Below are 17,996 nucleotides of genomic sequence, written 5' to 3' on the forward strand. Positions count from 1 at the left end.
CTGGAAGATATGCTTCTGCGATTCCTCTTTGGCTCCAGTACCTGTAGCCAAGGTGCTCCATGGGATGGTGCCCTTCAATTTGGTCACTGATGCTTGGGACATGCACAGGGCAAATGGATACCCAGGGAAACCCTCCCCTCCAACCTCAGTATGAGAAAGCATGTTCCAAGCTGTGAAAACTCTTGATTCTGAGAGTTGCCTGTTCTCAGGGATGGGGAAAAAGGGAAGATGTGTGATGGTCAGTGGGATTTAAGAGTACTTCAGGGATGAAGATGACATCTTCCCTAGAATTCCTACTGTATATGCTCCTAACTCCTTTATGCACCACTGCCTTCTGCCTCCTGCATATCTAAGGCCCTGGGTGGACACTCAAGATCCTCCTGGACCGACTTGTATGTAAAATGGCTTCTGATGTATCTGAGTCCCATTTGTAAGACTACCAAATCATTTGCAGGAGCATACCTTGACTCACGTTCTCCCATGCGTACTCATGCCTTTTACCCTGTGCTCCTCCATCATTCCTCAGACCTTCTCTTTCCTTTTATCCTCCCAGCCCTGGAGAATGCCCCTCTCCAAGCCTGCAGCCTCTCAGAGCAGGAGGAGGAAGAAGACACCATCTGGGAGAAGATTGAGAGTGCACGGCACCAGCTGACCCGCTCCCTAAACCCCGCGAAGCTCACCCCATACCTGCGCCAATGCCGCGTAATAGACGAGCAGGATGAGGAGGAGGTGCTGAATTCATGTCGATTCCCTTGCAAAAGCAACCAGACAGGTGGGAGAAAGCAAAAACTTGCACTTAGATGGGCCTGGTTTGTGGGGGACAACCTGATTTTGACACGCAGTGGGTGCTACCCAGCACGTGGTGTTGTGGCCTCCTGGTTCCTCCCACTGCAGTGCTACTCTGGCTTTGTTTTTTCTCTGAGATGCTCTGCAGCCAGACCTCCCTCTCATCCTCCATGGGCCCCCTGTGGGCGCACACAGACGAGGGCAGTGCTCCCACCCCATTCCATCCTCCAGCTATTCCTGTTCTTGTGGATGAAAGCAGAACTGGTGGAGATGCTATTTCATAACACAAAGCTGGTCTGTGCTCTTTTCTCTCTGGTTTGCAGGGAATTCATCCTAGCTCTTTATCCCTTCTTCCAGGTTACCTGATAGACATCCTCCGGCGCCGTGGGAAGCGAGGCTATGAAGCCTTCCTGGAGTCTTTAGAATTTTACTACCCAGAGCACTACACCCGGCTAACAGGGAGGGAGCCAGCCCAGCGCTGCTCTATGATCCTGGGTAGGGGCAGGTGCTCTGTCCCCCCTTCAGCAGCTGCTTGCATGGGAAGGGCCAGAAATCTGTGCATGTGCATGTATAAAGGCCTGGTTCATGCTACCTGTGTGTGAGGAACCCCGACAGCTCTGTGCTCTGGATCTGGAAGGGAGGGGACCATACATACATGTGTGATGGACTGTGGTGCCATAAGCCTGGGACAAGAAGGGCTGCAAACTCACAGGAGAGCTTGGCACCTGTTGATGGAAAACAGAGCGTTGGGTTGCTTTTTTTGGGGTTACTCCTGTCTCAGCAGCCAGGACCTGATTCTCCTGTGTCTCCCCCCAGATGAGGAAGGCCCTGAGGGACTAACTCAGTTCCTGATGATGGAGGTGAAGAAGGTGAGGGCTCAGCGGAAGGAGCACCTGCTGAAGGAACACCAGCTCCAGGTGAAAAACCAGGCATTGGAGCAAGAGCAGGCCCGGCTGGAGCAGCAGCTGCAGGAGCTCCGGAAGGTGCAGGAGCGTTGCCAGCGGCTGAGAGAGGAGTGGGACACCAACAGCGTGGAGCTGCTCAGGCTGAAGGACGAGAACTACATGATGGCCATGCGCTACGCACAGCTCTGCGAGGAGAAGAACATGGCCGTGCTGCGGAGCCGGGACCTGCAGCTGGTGGTATGGCCCCAGGGAGTGCGGGGGTTGGTGGCAGGAGGTGGTGGGGGTCTGATGGCCGAGAGGAATGCATGTGGATGTCCGTGCATGGTGGCCCGTGAGCATGAAGGAGCTGATGGGAGGCAGGATGTATGTGGGGGTGCGTACCCTTGCTCTTGATGGGGAGCATGCCCTCTGAGCAGGGCAGAGCGTCCAAGTCATGGGCATGGCATGGGAGACTTGTTGCTGCCCTGGGGCAGCTGGGGATACATCACCAGCTCCTGCTGCAGCTGGAGATAACATCACCTAGAGGAGCCAGAACCAACTCCTCAGAGGAGCTGCCAGGGCAATGCCTTCCCTGGCATCTCTCTGCTCTCTCAGCCTGGCCATTGGTACCATGAGATGCCCTGTCAGCTCCTTAACATGCTTGCTTGCCCTGCGCTGCCTGCTCTGCTGATGGGCACCTGTGCTATGTCCAGGTAGCACAGGCGTGCAGCAGGCAGCTGATTCTGTCAAGCTGTGTGTTTGTATTTACTCCTTCCCTGGGAGAGGGCTTGCATTTTACTCTTCCTAGTGAGGATGGTGGGTGCTCAGCCACCCGCACATGGGGCGCTGGGTACGTGCACGCTGCCTGGAGCTGCCCAGCCTTCCTTGCCACTCATAGGAGTGTTTTGGCCCAGACTCCATCCTCCCCACCACCGCCGCTCCCCACCGCCTCCTCGTCTCTCTCATGACGTTTGGGAGACTCATGCCGCATACCTGAAGGAATTCATGACACTGCACTCCAGCTGCCAAGCTCTCACCTCCAGCAAACACACACCCATTTCCTGCCTGGGCAAGGGCAGCACTACACTGAACCTATTAATAACCCAGTTTCTTTGGTGCTCTGCTGCCTGCTGGCATTCCCCTCACCAGTCTGGGCCTGGACCTCTCACGCAGCCCCGCGACTGCCTTTCATTCCTCATCCAGCTCTGCCAGCCCTGGCATCCTCCCCTACCTTTTTTCCAGTATTCCTGCCAATGCCAGCTCCCCTGGGCCTCCTCTGAGCAGGGAGGCGAATCGCTTGCAGGTGACTGTGGGGTGGAGAAATCCCCCTGGAAGCAGGGTGGGCCACCAGGTCCCAGCCTGCCTTCCCCTCTTGGCTCCAGGGTCCAGAAGTGACCAGTCCATGAAAGTCATTCTAGGTCTTTTGGGCAGATTTAGAGAAGTAATCCCGTTCCCGACATCCTCCTTGGCAATTTTGGCAGTGCTGCTTAGTGCTCAGTGGCTTTCATAGGTTTCCCCTGCCCCATTTGCTCTGAAAGCCTTACCTAGCTGTGAAACTCTGGTTTTCTGATCAACCTCATCAGTCCTTACAGGTCTATGAGGACCTCCCTTACTCCTAAAAGTAATTGACCTCCCTGGTCTCCAGTGACATGTTGGTGGAGGAGTGTGAGAGCAGGCCAGGGTGTGATGATGCATCTGTGGTACCCCACAGCCTCCATCAGCTTGAGCTTCAAACACTTCCCAGGCCAGAGGTGACCTCCCTGCACTGGATAGCTTCCAGTGGATCTTTCTGCTGAAAATTTGTTTCTCAGCTCTTCTAGGAGCCAGGAGGCCTTTGAGATACTCACAGCTGCTGGCCCTGGCAGCGCACCAGAGGTCCCTGGTCCACCCAGGGTCAAGGCCAGCTGCACTGAGGATGCCTCAAGGTAGCAAGAAAGTCGTTGCACCAAGAGAGGATCCTGAGACTGAATGCACTTATGCAAGTGCATCTTCCTCCTTTGCCCTGCAGGGAAAAGCTTTTGTGTGCAGCTGTGCTAACCTTGGCTCAACAGTAGGATAGTTCTTCTCATGGTTGCCCAGCCCTCGCTTTCCTCGCCTCCAGATCCTTTTTCTGCCCAGTGTCCTCTCTGCTTCACTCTCCTGCTAAGGCAGAGGTGCAGGGCTGTGTGTGTCAGGCTATGTTTCTTTCCTGGGTTGCAGGTGGACCAGCTGAAATGCAAAGTGACCAGCCTAGAGGAGGAGTGCAGCCTGTTGCGGAAACAGGCATCTGCACCACCCCAGCGAGAGGCAGAGGAGCGGGGCCACCCTGACGCCGTGTCCGAGCTGTGGGCTGAGAACCAGCGGCTCACGGCATCGCTGCAGGAGCTGCAGGGCATGTTGCAGGTACCTGACGGGCCAGGGCAGGCTCCAAGTCACCTTCTGTCCTCGTGCACCCCCAGTGCTGGTGATATGGGCACTGGGAAGATGGGGGAAATCATTGTCCCTTGCTCAGAGCATATTGCTTGGCTGTGGTGGCTGCCATTGCTTCTGGGTCCAAACAGTGATGGGTCCTTGTTTCCAGCTCTGTGACTCTTGGATGTGCTCACAAGTGTGACTTTGTGCCTTGGAGCGCACAGTAGATTAATGCAGGAGTGATGATGGCAGTCATGCCAGTCTGCTTGTCGCTGCCCTGGTCTGGTGCTCCCTCGGTGCTTGTGGTGCAGTGACGGTACCCTCTCACCTCCTAGACACCCAGCGAAGGCCCAGTGCCAGGCTCTGAGCAGATCCTGCTGGACATCCTGGAGCACGACTGGAAGGAAGCCCAAGATGACCGGCAGGATCTCTGCCAGAAACTCAACTCCCTGCAGAATGAGCTGCAGTGGGCCGAAGAACTGAGGGATAAGGTAGAGCATCCATCACCACCCCTGTCCCTGCACACTGAGCAGGGCCTGGAAGAGAGGGGAGGGAGGGGGCTGGGAAGCCACAGCAGTGTCTTCCAGGAGGGCTAATGCTTGCTGCTTGCTGTTGCCAGTACCTTCAGGAGGTGGAAGATCTGCAGCTGAAATACCGGACGCTGCAGAAAGACTGTGATCTCTACAAGCATCGTATGAACACAGTGCTGCTGCAGCTGGAGGAGATCGAAAAAGAGCGGGACCAGGTGAATTGCTCTGCCCCCAAGTTCTCCATCTCCCAGCAGGACCGGGGCTTTTGTCTGTTCTGGATACCCCCTCCTTCCCCAGTGGATCTTCTCCATCCATGCCAGGGTGGGAGGTAGGGATTAAGTAGTGCAGCTCTCTGCCTTTTCTCACTCTCAGCTGGGCTCCTTGCAGGCAATCCAGAGCCGCGATGGGGTGCAGCTACAATACTCCCAGAGCCTGATTGAGAAGGACCAGTACCGCAAACGTGTGCGGGCTCTGGAGGAGGAGAGGGATGAGCTCCTAAGCAAGCTGAGCCAGGCAGAAGGGCTGAACAGCACACTGGAGGCACAGCTGCAGCGGCGCCAAGGCAGCCGCAGCCTGGGCAAGGTGAGGGTGGCTAGAAAGAAGGGGGAACAGAGAAGGGAGAGGGGTCAGGACTGATTTCTGGGGGACGCAGTGGGATGATGGGTCCCTTCTCTCCCAGATGTGCAGCTCTTCCTACTCCCTCTGCTCCAACCTCAGCAGCACCTGGAGCCTCGTAGACAACCCTTCCAGCTTTACGAGTGGACTTGTGGATGCACTTGGGGTTTCTGCTATCCCATTCCCAGGGGACTCGGCCATTCAGAGCATGGTGAGCGCTTGATCATGAGAGGCTGACCCTCAGCTGAGGGCACTGGGGACCCATGCTGCTCAAGAGTGGCACAGAGACATTGGGCTGGGTTCATTGTGGGGCTGTGACTTGGTGGAAGACTGGGCATGGGGCAGTGTGTAAGGTGGGAGCAGATCCCAGGTGCAAAGCTTTGTTCTCTTGGCCAATGCTGCACCAAAGTGTGCAGCACTCAGCTGGGTGGGAGAGAGGGGTAAGCAAAACTCTCTTCATCCCATATGACACCCTAGAAATCAACAGCCTCATGTAAGATGTTATCCTCCCCCAAAAGCTGTTTTAATCTACGTATGCTGGGGAAGAAATCCTAGCTCTTTTGAATCCTATAGCAGCATCATATTGTTTTTAAGGGAGTCAGGTTCTTTCCTTTGATTCTTTGAACTCTCATCCTAGAGCACCCTAAAATGTGCAGTCCCACAGGTTACTCACACCTCTGGGTGTGCAGTGGCTAGAAGTGAGATATAATGACAAGGTCAGATATTCCTTTCGTCTGCTACTACTGCTGTAGCTTGTACATTGCAAAAAGTTGGGCATGCAGTATCATACATCTCCATCCATGCCCTCTCCTTGGGAAAACAAGGTGCCCCTGAGTGTTTGGAGGTATGTGGGTGATCCCCCTAGAGGCATGTGATACCCTAGGAGCTGTTTGCAACCTAGCCCAAAGGGAGGGGAGAGGTGGTGCTGGGTGTTGGTGTTAGCAGGCATCTCTCTCTTACTCTGCCCAAGGAGGTGACTCCCGACAGTGAGAAGGATATCAACCGCCTTTCCACCTTCCCTTTCCCCCCTTGCATCGGCTCCATCCTCCGGCGGCAGCGGGAAGATAGGTGCATGCCCCACAAAAGGTGATTGCCAGGGGCTGCTTGAGGCTGTGTCTCCTCTGTGGGGGCTGTGGGGGCCACGGAGAGCAGGCTGGCAGGGGAGGGGGGAGCCTAGAGTGGGGTCTGAGAGTGGGAAGGCTGGCTGGGAGCTGCGTGCTGGCTGGGGGCATGCTTCTGGGGAGTGGGGGAAGGCTGTGGGGATGGGGTTGAGAACGGGATGCAGACAGGCTTTGGAAAAGCTGCCGCCTCACAGCTCACCTTTGTGTCTCCTTTGTAGCTTGTCCTGTGGCTCGTTTAGCAGCATTGAAGATGCAACAGGTACCAGGGTGGGGGCTTTTCCCAAAGGGCTTAGCTAAAAAAAAGTGGTGGCTGTGGGGAGAGGGGTTGCACAACTTACCCTCCCTCATGCCTTTGGTTTGTGCAGCTCACTATGAGGGCTCTGCACCTGTACTAGGGTGCTACGGACCCACACATACCCCCGCTGCTATGCCAGGTACATGAGCTGGAAAAGCTGGCTTTTCCTCTGCAGAGCAGGTAGCTATTCACATCAGCTCTGTTTAATTCATGGAGAGCTGCGTTGATGGAGAACTTGATGTGGAGTTGAGGGAGTAAGTAACAGAAGCCTTTGCCCTGGGGTGTTATTGGTTCTGGGTGATGGGTTGTAAATCTTCTGGAGTGGAGCTCCTGGTGCTGGCAGGTCCTTGGTGGGTGCTGGTGGCTGATCTCTGGGCACATCCAGGCAGCCCTGACTGCTGCTGCCTTCTGACCGAAACACTGATGAAAGGAGAAAAAGTCAGCTTGTTCTCGGGAGACATGGGAAACCCTTTCCAGGAAGGTGACTGTTCAAAGCCTCCCTGCAGCCTCAATTTCCCAGTCAGATGCTAGAAAATGTCCAGGAGGGGGGTGACAGACCCTTGCCACCCCAAGAACTTGAGCTCCCTGCAGCGCTCGGAGAGGTGATGTGCCCCCTCTCTCCCTCTTGCTCTCTTTCCTAGGCAGTGGTTTTGCTAGTGCCTCGCTTGGGGCCTTCTCCTCTTCTTCCAGCAGCACCTACGCCAGGGTGAAGTCGGAGATCTGCTTGTCCACGCTTCCCAGCCGCGAGGAGGTCACCAGGAGGTGACTGCTGCTCTCTGAGCTAGGCACTCTGAGCCAGCTGCTTGGGGGGATGTTTCGTGGTGCTGGGGGACCACACTTGGGATACCCTTCCTTTCTGCCTCCCCCCTTGCAGGCTCGTTCTGGCTAGTGGGAGAGGAGAGAAATGAAGATCCTATAGTCCTTGCTTCCTAGCAGGGCTCCAATTTTTTGTGTTGTCCCATTTATTATGGCAGGAGTGGGGATGTTGCCCTGGGCTGGACACACATCTGTCTAGGTAGGGACAGGACTGTGGGAGCCCAGCTTGGCTTTGGTGTTGCGGCTAGTGGGATGGAAGGGGCTGCGGGGGTTTGTAAGCTCTGTGTGCGTGCCCTGGTGATGGCTGTGAATCACGAGTTCTGTACCATGGTGCTCAGTACAATAAACACCCTGTAGCTGGACACAAGGCATGGGGGACAGGTTCTTAGAAAAGGCAGTACACTTCAGTTGCTGGACTTGGCGTTTCTCGTTGCCAGGTCACTGGTGGTACAGCTCACTAGCATGGGTCACCCCAGCAACCCCTCACCCCAGGAGAAGAGGCTCGGAGCAGACATCTCCATCCTTGGAGGGAACAGGACAGGGATTTATGTCCAGTGGGTCAAGCCAGGCTCACGGGTCGAGGATGCAGGACTCAGGGAGGGGTGCCGTCTCATTAAGGTGAGTCCGGGAATGGGCTCACTTTGTGGGTTTACAAGACACCTAGGATGATGCAAGGAGTATGGAGTGATCCCCAGTGCAAGCTGACCTCTACGTAGCTTGAAGTCCACCTCCATTTCTCGTTTCCCAGGACTACTCCCTGCCTAGAGCTTTATGCAGCACAAACACCCATCCAGGTCTCATGGCACTCACGTGTACCTGTGCATGTAAAAATGCTGAGACCTTCTGAAACACGTCCTTCAGCTGTGGGAGGGGAGAAACAAAAAGGAGTCACACAATTAAGACGGCAGTATGGCTATATGTCCCTGGAGTCGTCTGTCACCTTGTAGTATTTCAGAGCAGTTCGCATCCTGCATCTCGCACATGCCCGTTGCAAAGCAATCAATTCTGGAGCAAGATTTCTCAGGCCTTCATGACCCTCCTGAGCTATAGAGAATAATTGCTCTGAAGAAAGCTCCTGGAGGGAGGGAAGGTCATTTGTTTTGGCAAGAATGACACACTTGAAATACAGCTACACTACTTGAATTAATATCCCACCTGTAACTGAAAATAAACCAGCTCTCCCGCCCCCACTCCCACATGCGTTCATGCACGCACATTTGCTTTCATAGCAGCCCGGCATCCGGAATGGGTGGTGGCTGGCAGCAGGTGTTCCAGAGGCAGAGGAGGGAACCAGAGGCAGACTGAGGATGCCTTGTCCTCAGGTAGAGCTTTCCCTGGGCCTGCCTCGCTCTGTAACATCTCTTGTGTAACCCTGATGGGTGAGGGAGCTGGGGGGGAGCCTGCTCTTCCAGCCCTTAGGTCTAACGGCATCGGGTCCTTGCTAGCTGAGGGTGCCATCCTTGAAGGAAGAGGTGCTTTCCCTGGAGAACTGCACGCGGGAGGTCGCCTACCTGAGCCTGCTGCATTGGGATGAGCCCTCTAGTCTCGTCTTTCAGCTGGACCTGGAAGGTAAGGCCCTGGCAGCTGGGTCTCCTTTGAGCCTGAGCTCTCTGCCTCCCTTTCCAGACCCTCCACCCAGCCCTGGAGGTAAATCTCAGTTATTCTCTCTCCTCTCCTGTTTGGTCCTAGGCCACCATGTCTGACACAGGGGTTGGCCGTAGCTCCGGTAGCTTTCCCTGTCTGGTGTGACTTGTGCATCCTCTGAGTTACAGGATGGAGGTACAGACCTTCTGTCTGTTTGCCTCCTCTGCACCCCCCACCCCAATCAGTAGCATCACAGCTGTGCTGGGGACTTGGCTATCTTATCAGTGATGGTTGACTCCTGTGTCCCCACCTGCGGTGATCTATATCTCCTGTTCCAGGATACCAGCCTCTGCGGGAAGCCCTGGAAAAAGGGAAGAAGTTTTCTGGAGACTCGTTCTATGTACGCACCAATCTGTCCCTCCTGGAGCCATCAGATCCTTACGCGCTCTGTGTCAAGTGTCGGGAGATCCTCCATGTCACGGACACCATGCACAAAGGGCGGCTGGAGTGGTATTGCTCCCGTGTTGATCCCTTGACCATGCGGGACCTGGACAAGGGGACAGTGCCCAACTACAACAGGTAACCAGGGTGAGGAGGAAGGCAGGGGGTACCTGGGGTACCTGCCCTATTTATCTGTGGTGAGCAGATGCTAGGAGTCCTGAGGGGTGCAGACTGGCCTCTTGATAGTGTGGGCTGTCCAAGCCTTGTATGGGGGACCATTGTGATAGTGTTTGGGTGCCCTCGAGAGACTGGGAGGTTGAGTGAGGGCTTTGATATGCCTATGCTTCAGCAGGTCTCTGTGGGCTTTGGCAAAGAGGGTCACAGCAGGCTATGGTCCATGGGGGCTCTAGAGTTGCTTGAGTACAACCTCTCTGTCTTTTCAGGGCTCATCAGCTTTTGAAGATCCAGGAGAAGGGCCAGATGCCTGGGCAGCAGAGGGGCCACAGAAATAATGTAAGCCAAAGAAACCAGCAATCAGAGCTCTGTGTGTGTGCCTATGGCCACCCCACTGCCTCAGCATGCAATGTGCCCCATTCTGCTGGGAAACCAACTTGTATAGAGGTGGCAGCTGGGTTAGCAAGCAGAGCAAGCGCTTATAGGCCAGGCAGTGTTACAGCTCTGTGGCTGCTTTCTTACCCCCTCCCCACTTCCCAGACTGAATCTGGTGGGTGGCAGTCCCGGTCCCATGCTTTTTGTACATGCGCTCCGTCCCCTTTGCCAGTGGGTGTTCTGCAGCCAGCTCTGTGTGTGTGTGTGTGTGAAATGGTCTATGCTCTCAGCCTTATTGCCCTCATTTTCTCCTCAGCTAAAGAAACGAGCCTTAGACCAACTGCGCCTGGTGAAATCCAAACCACAGAGGAGCCCAGAACAGCCCCCTCAGCAGCTGTGGCTGGACCCCTGCTCAGGTGACCTGTTACCCCTGTGCCTGCCCCATCACACTTGGAGACCCAGTTGTCCCCTGCGGACACTGAAGGGACATTGGCATCTGGGTTGCTTCAGTCTCTCTGCCCAGGATCCCTCTTACAACTCTGCTAATGGGATTTTGGGGAGCCTGTGCATATTTAAAGCCCCTGCTCCTTTTCCCTGGTTGTCTGGGGCTTTCCTTTGCTTCTGTGGTTGTTGGGGTCATCTAACTTTTTGTGGAGAATAAACTGGTGTGTAACTCAAGGGAGTTCCAGGAAATGGGCAAGCAGGGCTACAGCTAGGGTATCTGCCCGTCAGTGCATGTTGTAACCAGGGTAGGATCTCTCCTGGGACATAGGATGGTTGGTAGGTGCCTCCATGAGTCAGGATGAGGGGAGGATGGTACAGGAAGAATGAGGTGGTCTGTGGGCTGGTCACAGGCTGGTCTCCCATCTTCTCACCTTTGCCTTTCCCTTCTTCATTTGTGTCTTCCAGACCCAGACATGAACCTAAAGCCCTACAGCCTGGTGCGCCCTGTGGTGGTCAAGACACCCCGTCCTGTGGTGCTGTCACCTAACTGCATTGCACCGCGGCTCATCAGGAACCTGCTGGACTTGCCGACCTCTCGCCTGGACTTCCACGTGTGCCCAGCAGGTAGGCAACAATGAGTGGTTGACAGGTCTAGGGCAGTTTTAGGAGCCTGTGGCTGAGTGAGGTAAAGTACGCAAGTCTCTTACTTCTGAGGGCTTCTTTCCCCTTTTACCTCCTGCCACTTCTTAGCCATGCAGCGGGAAGCTAAGTTATTGCTCAAAGAGGTCACTTCTGTGGAGGCCTTGGTCAGCCCCATTCAGGGAAGAGGTGCTCGTAGCCTTGGAAGCATGAGATGTGGTCTCACGGGACTCTTGGAAAGCACATGAGGAGTCTCTTCAGTGGCTAAGGGTGGGGTGTCTCAGTCTTCCCAGACAATACCTGTTGACAGGTCGCCTTTTTGGGTTGAGTGTCTGCAAGGTGTTCGCTCCTATTTTTAACTGTGTCCTATCCTTTGGCCCACAGGGAAGCCATCCCTCCCTTCTGGTCTCCTGGGGCATGGGGATCTTTTCTCTTCCCTTGAGTGGGTGGCGGTGGCATTGCCTTGCTGCCGTGGGTGGTTCTTCCCAGAGATGAAACTCCTGGCTCAGGTGGGATCTGCAGGTTGACTTAATACCAGCTCTTCCTCCACAGGAATGAGAGGATCCAGCCTTAGTGCTGTTGTCCTCTTCCTTGTGCCAGCAGTGTGAGGCTGACACACTGCTGCGGAGACTGCTGGGGACAGGGCTTTTTCCCCATAGGGAATTTTTGCAGAGGACAACTCCTTCTTTCCCCCTTCTTCCTCCCTTCTCCATCTCTCTCCTTTCCCCATGTTTAGAGTTCTCCCTTTGCCAACAGCAGGACTGAAAAATGAGTCGGTGTATTTTTTTGGGGGGGTGGTGATGGAGGTAGTGAAAAATCTCTGGTTTGCTGAAGGACGGCTCTGCGATTTTGGTCGCTGGGCTCCATGTCTGAGTGACTTGGCCATATATCTTGTCCTACTGAGCCCTCTGCAGGGTCCTCCTTACATTGCACGGGGACACGCTTCAAAGCCATTACTACAACTGGGGACTTTACACCGAGGGCAAAAACTCCATTCTCCCCTGCCAGTTTTGCCTGTTGCGAGAGAAGAAAGGTGATCCGTGAGCCCCGAGCCATTTCTCTTTTCTTTGCTGCCTATATTTTCCCTTGGAGAACTCCCCAGTCAGTGCAGAGTTTAGTATAAGCCAGCCCAGCTTCTGCAGGAGCCTGCTGCCCCCAAAGGCAACAGATGCTTTTTTGGGATCCAGCTCTACCTAGGAAGTACCTGTGCCACCAGGCAGAGGTAGCAGAGGATGCCCAGCCAGCCAGGGGCTTGGGAGAGCTGGAACATGCTGTGAGCCCAATTCCAAACGTGCCTTCTCCTAAATATATTCCTTTATTTCTATCTTAGGGGTGAGCAGCTCCTAAAAGCCTTGTTAAGTTCCCTGCTTGTGTTTCAGTGGCAGTGTGGGCAGCTGCCTAGGGCAGCACGGTCAGCAGGGAGAGCCTGGCGCCTGCTTCAGCCACGCCGGGCTGCAAAGCCTGTGGCTCCCAAGTGAGGTGTCTGTGTGTGCGTTGTCTCGTCTTCTGGTGGGAGTTACCAGGGGCACCTGGCAGTCATTGCTTCGACCACGCTGGACCTCTCTGTCCTGCCAGCTCTGCCCGCAGTTCTCTGTCTCAGCATCTCCTCTGCTGCTCTCCTGCCTGGCGTTGGCTTGGCTGCCGGGTGCTGTCCTTCTACCTCCAAGCAGGGGGAGGTGGCTCAGGCTGCCACCAACAAAAGGAGGTTCAACTTGCCCCCCACCTTCCTCCCACTCTCCCACATCAAGTTGCACACTCCTCTTGCTTCCCCAGCCCTGCCGCTCACTGGAGCCATCTATGAGCCCATGCAGCTCACAAACTGTGCAGAAAACCTACCTGGCAAAATAAAGTGATTATTTTTCTGCCATACTCTGTTATGGAGCGGGTGGGGAAGGGGCATAATGGCTGTGAACTGGCTTAGGCTGCTATGGAACTGCAACACAAATGCTGCTCTTGCCGTGTAAGGTGTCTTCAGCTGTGATATCTTGCTTGTTCTGTACACAGAAAGCTGCAGGAGATCCATGCCAACATGTAATGTTGTATAATTAGACTCACTCTCCAGAATCCATAAACAGTGAACTCGATAAGCATCAGCGTGGCAGCAGACGCACGGGATCTGAGGTAGAAAGTGCATGCAAAAGGGAGAAGGGGCTGACGTTTCCCTTTTTATATCTCCTCTTGGCTCGCAGAGAAGCTGGCAGAAGGGGATCCCAGTGCTATCCACACTCAGGAGCACCCTGTATATAGAACTGCCCGCCAGGACCGGAGGGAGAGTGGGCGAATCTGCATGATCCGGGAGGCAATGGAGAAGGTGCTGAGCTGTTTGGTGTGGGGAGAGAGGGCCAGGATGGGGCACCCCCTTCAGATTGGAGGAGAGGAGGGCAGAGCTGAGCCAGGGAAGAGGGATGGCAGTGTGTTGACAGAGAAGGAGCTGCTTGCTTGGAGACTGTGTAATTTGGAGGGTGTTTTAAGTCCAGGTGCTATGAGTTTGTGGAGCAGCAGTTATGGACTTTTCCCTGAGTCTCTGTTGAGCTTGAGTGAAAGAAATGGCAACTGGGGATTCATGGGGGAGGCGGTGAGAAATGCCATATGCAGAAGTGACCTCCCTGCTCTCACATTCCTCATCTTCGCCAAAGCGGCAACGATTCTGCTGAGGGCAGACTGAGAAATGTGGGGCTGTGGTGACAATGGTGAAAAAGGGGTTGTGAAGATGGGCTGTGGCTGAGCGAGGGGTCCGGTGGGCTCCTGGGTTGGATTGGTGGTGATGGAGTGGGTGACCCTGCCCTTTAATTCTCCCCTTCCCTCTTGGCCCTGCCCATAAATCCCACGTTTAATGGAATTACTATTGGAAAAGCAATGATATTTCACAGTATGGGGTTTGATTTAATGTATCTGTCAGGAGCTGGGGTTATTTTTTCTCCATTTAAATCAGTAAATCTATTCAATTTCCCTTCCAGAATAAACACTGCCTGCTAGAGCTGGGAGTTCAGAGTGTGAGGGATCTAATTAAAACTGAAATATACCCCATCATTATCCATGTCGAGGTCACCGAGAAGAACGTTAGAGGACTCAGGTAAGAAAAGACGGAGTGGCATGGATGAACGGTGTCGTGGGAGGAGAGAGAAACCCTTGTCTCTGTTCAGAGGGAGAATCAAGGATCGGGGTGGGAACACTAGCTGTGTGTGCTGGGGTTGGCTGCTGTGAGGGGAAAAAGGGCAGGAAAACTGGCTTTGCGTGCATGTGAGTGAGTTCCTGGTTTTTTTTGCCACCCTGTCTCTCTACGCCAAGAGTAACGCTTGTCCCTGTGTTTTCCCCAAGGAGCTTGCTGGGGAAGGCAGGCCAGCGGGACTCGGAGGTGCTGAAGGTGTGCCGCAGTGCGGAGCAGGCTCTCCACACTCTGCCGTGCTCCTGGGCCTGCGTGGAGTCCCACGCCTGGAGCCACGCCGAGGAGCTGCCCAAGGTGGTTCGGGGATGCATCTTCCAGGAGCAAACCCGCCCGCTGTGGATCGAGGAGGGTGATGACTGAGCTGGGGGTGGCAGAACGGGCACTGCCAGCTACCATCCCCAAGGGATGTTCTCGGAGGTCCCTGCCTCCCCAGGCTCCTCCAGGTAGTGTGTCCTTCCTCCCCAAGGAGATGCCGGCAGCAAAGGCCCCAGGGGTAGCCTTTCTGGTCCCCCTGAGGCTATGAAAAGCTGGGGAGTAACACGTGCTACATCCCCAGTCTGAGCTCTCTGTATTTTATTGGAGAGACGTCTTCCACCATCATGGTGGAAACCATCCTTGTGGGCTGTTCCCCATCACCTTGGGCTGCTCTTGTCTCTGGTAGGTGGTCAGATTGCCAGATGGGGAACGTGAGGAAACTGTGTAAGATCAGGCTGTGTAGGAGCGTATCTCACACACGTTTGAAGCCCTTCTCCCATCACCTCCGTCTCTCTTGCCCTGCGGCACTGTGTGCTCTGGGTCCCCTCTTCCCCTTTCTACCTCGCCTCTGGCCCCATGGCGCAGGGAGCACGGCTTGTGTGCCAATACCCCGCCACGGCTGGAGTGACACTAAGCTTGCAACAGACCCTCGTTTTATAGGAGCTGTACTCTTTATTGCTTGTAAATTATTAATGGAGCCTTTTATTGGCAAACTGCATATAAAGGAGAATTAAATACCATTCATAATGGGAATGGGTGGCAGGCTATGGGCTTGTGTGTTACTGGGGAGGTTCGGGTAATGCACAATGGGGTATTTTTCTCCTGCTCTAGCTGAGGCCCAACTGCCCAGCCCTGCAGGGGAAGGAGGGAGCACTGCTCTTGCTGTTGTAGGGCAGCAAGAGTTGTGGGGAGAGGACAGGTTGAGCGTGCCACAGACCTAGCTCCTCCCATTTCTACTTGCCCCCTGCTTTTCAGTCCCTTGCCTCTCCCTAGTGCTGATTTTGGCCATGTTGCTCTGGGAAAGCCAGGGAAAAGCTCACTTGATATGTCTGGCTGCCTAGAGCTTCACATCCCTCCATGCCCTGGTTATTGTGAAGTGACAAGCCAGCTACCTTGTCCTCCTGGGGGACAATAGCGAGACTGAGCCCAGCTACACTGCCAGGAGAGTGGGGATCTTCTTTGCCCTCCAATGGGGGCTGTTCTCACCCTGACATGGGGCCGAGTACAGGTTCAGACTCTGGCAGAGGGGAGATGGAGGGTTTGGGTAGCAGCAGCCATGCTCACCCACCCTAGCACCTTCCTGACTCCTAACCAATCGCCATTATTAGCCCTGCTATGGGAAAGGGGTGCCAGGATACCCGTGCCATGGAGAGGTGGTGGTTGTGGTGGTAGATGGTCTGTCCTGGGGCATGGAGGAGGAGGAAGGGAGTCTGTGGCTCTGGGAGGCTCTGTGGGGCATGAGGCCAGGCAGAGGGCTGAGCCCACTGCTGCTGGGGTCAATGGGAGAAGATGGGCAATCAGCCTCAGAGAGTCAGGTCCTCTCTGTGTCCTTCTCGCCCCTGCGATTAGGGCACTGCTAGTGCCATGCACTTTCGAAGCTCTGAGCAAAGATTAACTTGCTGATCTTCACGGGTCCCCTGTGAGGTGTTATTTCAGGCTCTAAACCAGTTGCCTGTGTCTTTTATGAGGACGAGAGTGAACAGGGGGAGGAAAGAAAACGAAAAGATTTTAACCTGCAGTCACTCAAATGTAGAGCAAAGTCCCAGCTCTGCCCTCGAGCAATGCAGTTCTGCTCCCGGGATGGGGGAACTGGTGTAACACATGGCTCCAGATGAAAGTTCCCAAATGACATCCACTCCAGGGGATGCAGCCTGAGCATCCCGGTACAGCCAGCCCCCTGGGAGGGTGTTTGCCCTGCAGGCAGGCAAAGTGGGACTCTTGTTGAGCTGATGAGAAGACAAGTCCCAAAGCAAGCTCCCATCCACCCTGGCATGGATTTGGAGATTAGAGCCTACATCTTTGTAGGGAAAAAAGTAGTGCTTGAGTACCCAGGGAAAATATTGCATGTGAGGCAGCCTGATTCAGGGCTTGACAACTCCTCCTGCCCCTGCTGGCACTGGGAACCATCCCCAGCCTTATGGCCTAGGCTGAGTATGGTTAAGAGCAAGCCCCCCCCCCCCCCCCCCCCCATTCTGGGTAGTCAGGTTGTGCTCCCAGCTTGGCACCTGCTAACCCTAACCCCCCAAAATAAACAGACATCCCCAGCACCTCCCTGGGCCATCAGTGTTGTCAGGAGGGAAAGGGACACAAAGGAAGGTTGCTGGGAGGCAGGTTGGCAGTACCCAGCTCTCCGAGCAGCAGGCGGCACTGCCTTGCCTGCTCCCAGGCTTCTTCCAGGCCCTCTCTTTATCCGTCTTGTCTCCCCTGAGGCTTTCAAAATCCAGCTTCAACTCGTTCTGGACACGGGTGAGAAGCAGGGCAGAGGGCTCCAAGGCAAACATTAATGATCCCCCCACTGCCCTGCACACCCCAGCCCACCTTTTTTGTACCTCTGGGGGGGTGGCTGCCTGCTCCGAGGAATGAGTCACGGGTTAGGTAACAGGCAGAATGCAATTAGCAGCCCTGGGCACCAATTACCAGCTGTAACAGCCTTGTGCAAGCCCCTGTAATGAGTCACTGAGAGCAAGATCTCAAGATTTCTCCCTCCAGGGAGGGGATCGGCAAGGCGGCATGTGTGTGTCGCCCTGGGAAGTAGCCAACCCTTTCCACGCTGCCCCGGCAGAGCTGCAGCAGTCTGGGGTCTCTGTTCCATGCACACCCCCGAGGATGGGTCAGCCAGCCCGCCCCGGGGCAGGATTGGGCACCGAATGGCCGCCCCATACCTGGCAACCCAGCAGAAAAAGGTGTCTCAGTGCAAGAAGCAGGCTGTGCTCACCTCTAGCATCGGGCATGCTCTGGTTTGTACATGGTTGGGTCTGACCTGTTCCACTGCCTGGCACCATGCTCTCTACAAGGTAGCTTTCAATCATATTTGTTTGTCTTTTGGGAACATCACTAAGGCTCTTCCACCTGTGTCCCCCTTTCCCTCCCAGATGATCTCTTAGGCCAGGGCTAGGAGGTGCTGCAGGATGCCTGGGAGCCATGGAAGCTGCCTTCACAGCTGCCTGGGGCTGCCAACGTGTGGCTGAAGCACTCAGAGAGGTTAGTTTCTGGTTCAGGAGCAGTGGCTAGCCATGGGAGCAATCCCAGTATTTAGCACAGAGGCAGCAGATCAGTCATACCAGCTTCGCATCCTTGCAGTAATGTGAGGCCTGAAGGTGAATGACTCCCCCACTGCCCCAAATCAGTGTAAGAAAGCATCGCTATTCAAAGGGATCTAAAAATAAAACCTCCAAAGAGATATGGGAGACGCTCTGGAGATATTCTTGCTTCAGGGGAAGGCTAGGAGTCTTGGACACTTGGAGAAATACATGGGAGGAG

At 54.9% G+C, this 17,996-nt stretch overlaps 1 protein-coding gene across 1 annotated transcript; it reads left to right on the forward strand.

The window, feature by feature from the left end:
- Window positions 1–503: 503 nt before the first annotated feature.
- On the forward strand, window positions 504–14,621 carry CARD10 (caspase recruitment domain family member 10; the record flags this gene model as incomplete). The annotated part of the gene is given in 21 exon segments (XM_075714948.1): window positions 504–523; window positions 525–772; window positions 1,144–1,281; window positions 1,603–1,928; window positions 3,870–4,052; window positions 4,397–4,552; window positions 4,681–4,806; window positions 4,979–5,173; window positions 5,271–5,417; window positions 6,177–6,292; window positions 6,546–6,586; window positions 7,264–7,384; window positions 7,876–8,056; window positions 8,884–9,007; window positions 9,361–9,601; window positions 9,907–9,976; window positions 10,329–10,428; window positions 10,922–11,080; window positions 13,285–13,406; window positions 14,053–14,168; window positions 14,414–14,621. Coding segments are annotated over 21 exon segments (3,138 nt in total), but the record flags the coding sequence as incomplete, so codon positions are not given.
- Window positions 14,622–17,996: the final 3,375 nt, after the last annotated feature.

Source organism: Pelecanus crispus, chromosome 1 (genome assembly GCF_030463565.1).
Source record: "Pelecanus crispus isolate bPelCri1 chromosome 1, bPelCri1.pri, whole genome shotgun sequence".
In the NCBI taxonomy this organism is placed as follows: domain Eukaryota; kingdom Metazoa; phylum Chordata; class Aves; order Pelecaniformes; family Pelecanidae; genus Pelecanus; species Pelecanus crispus.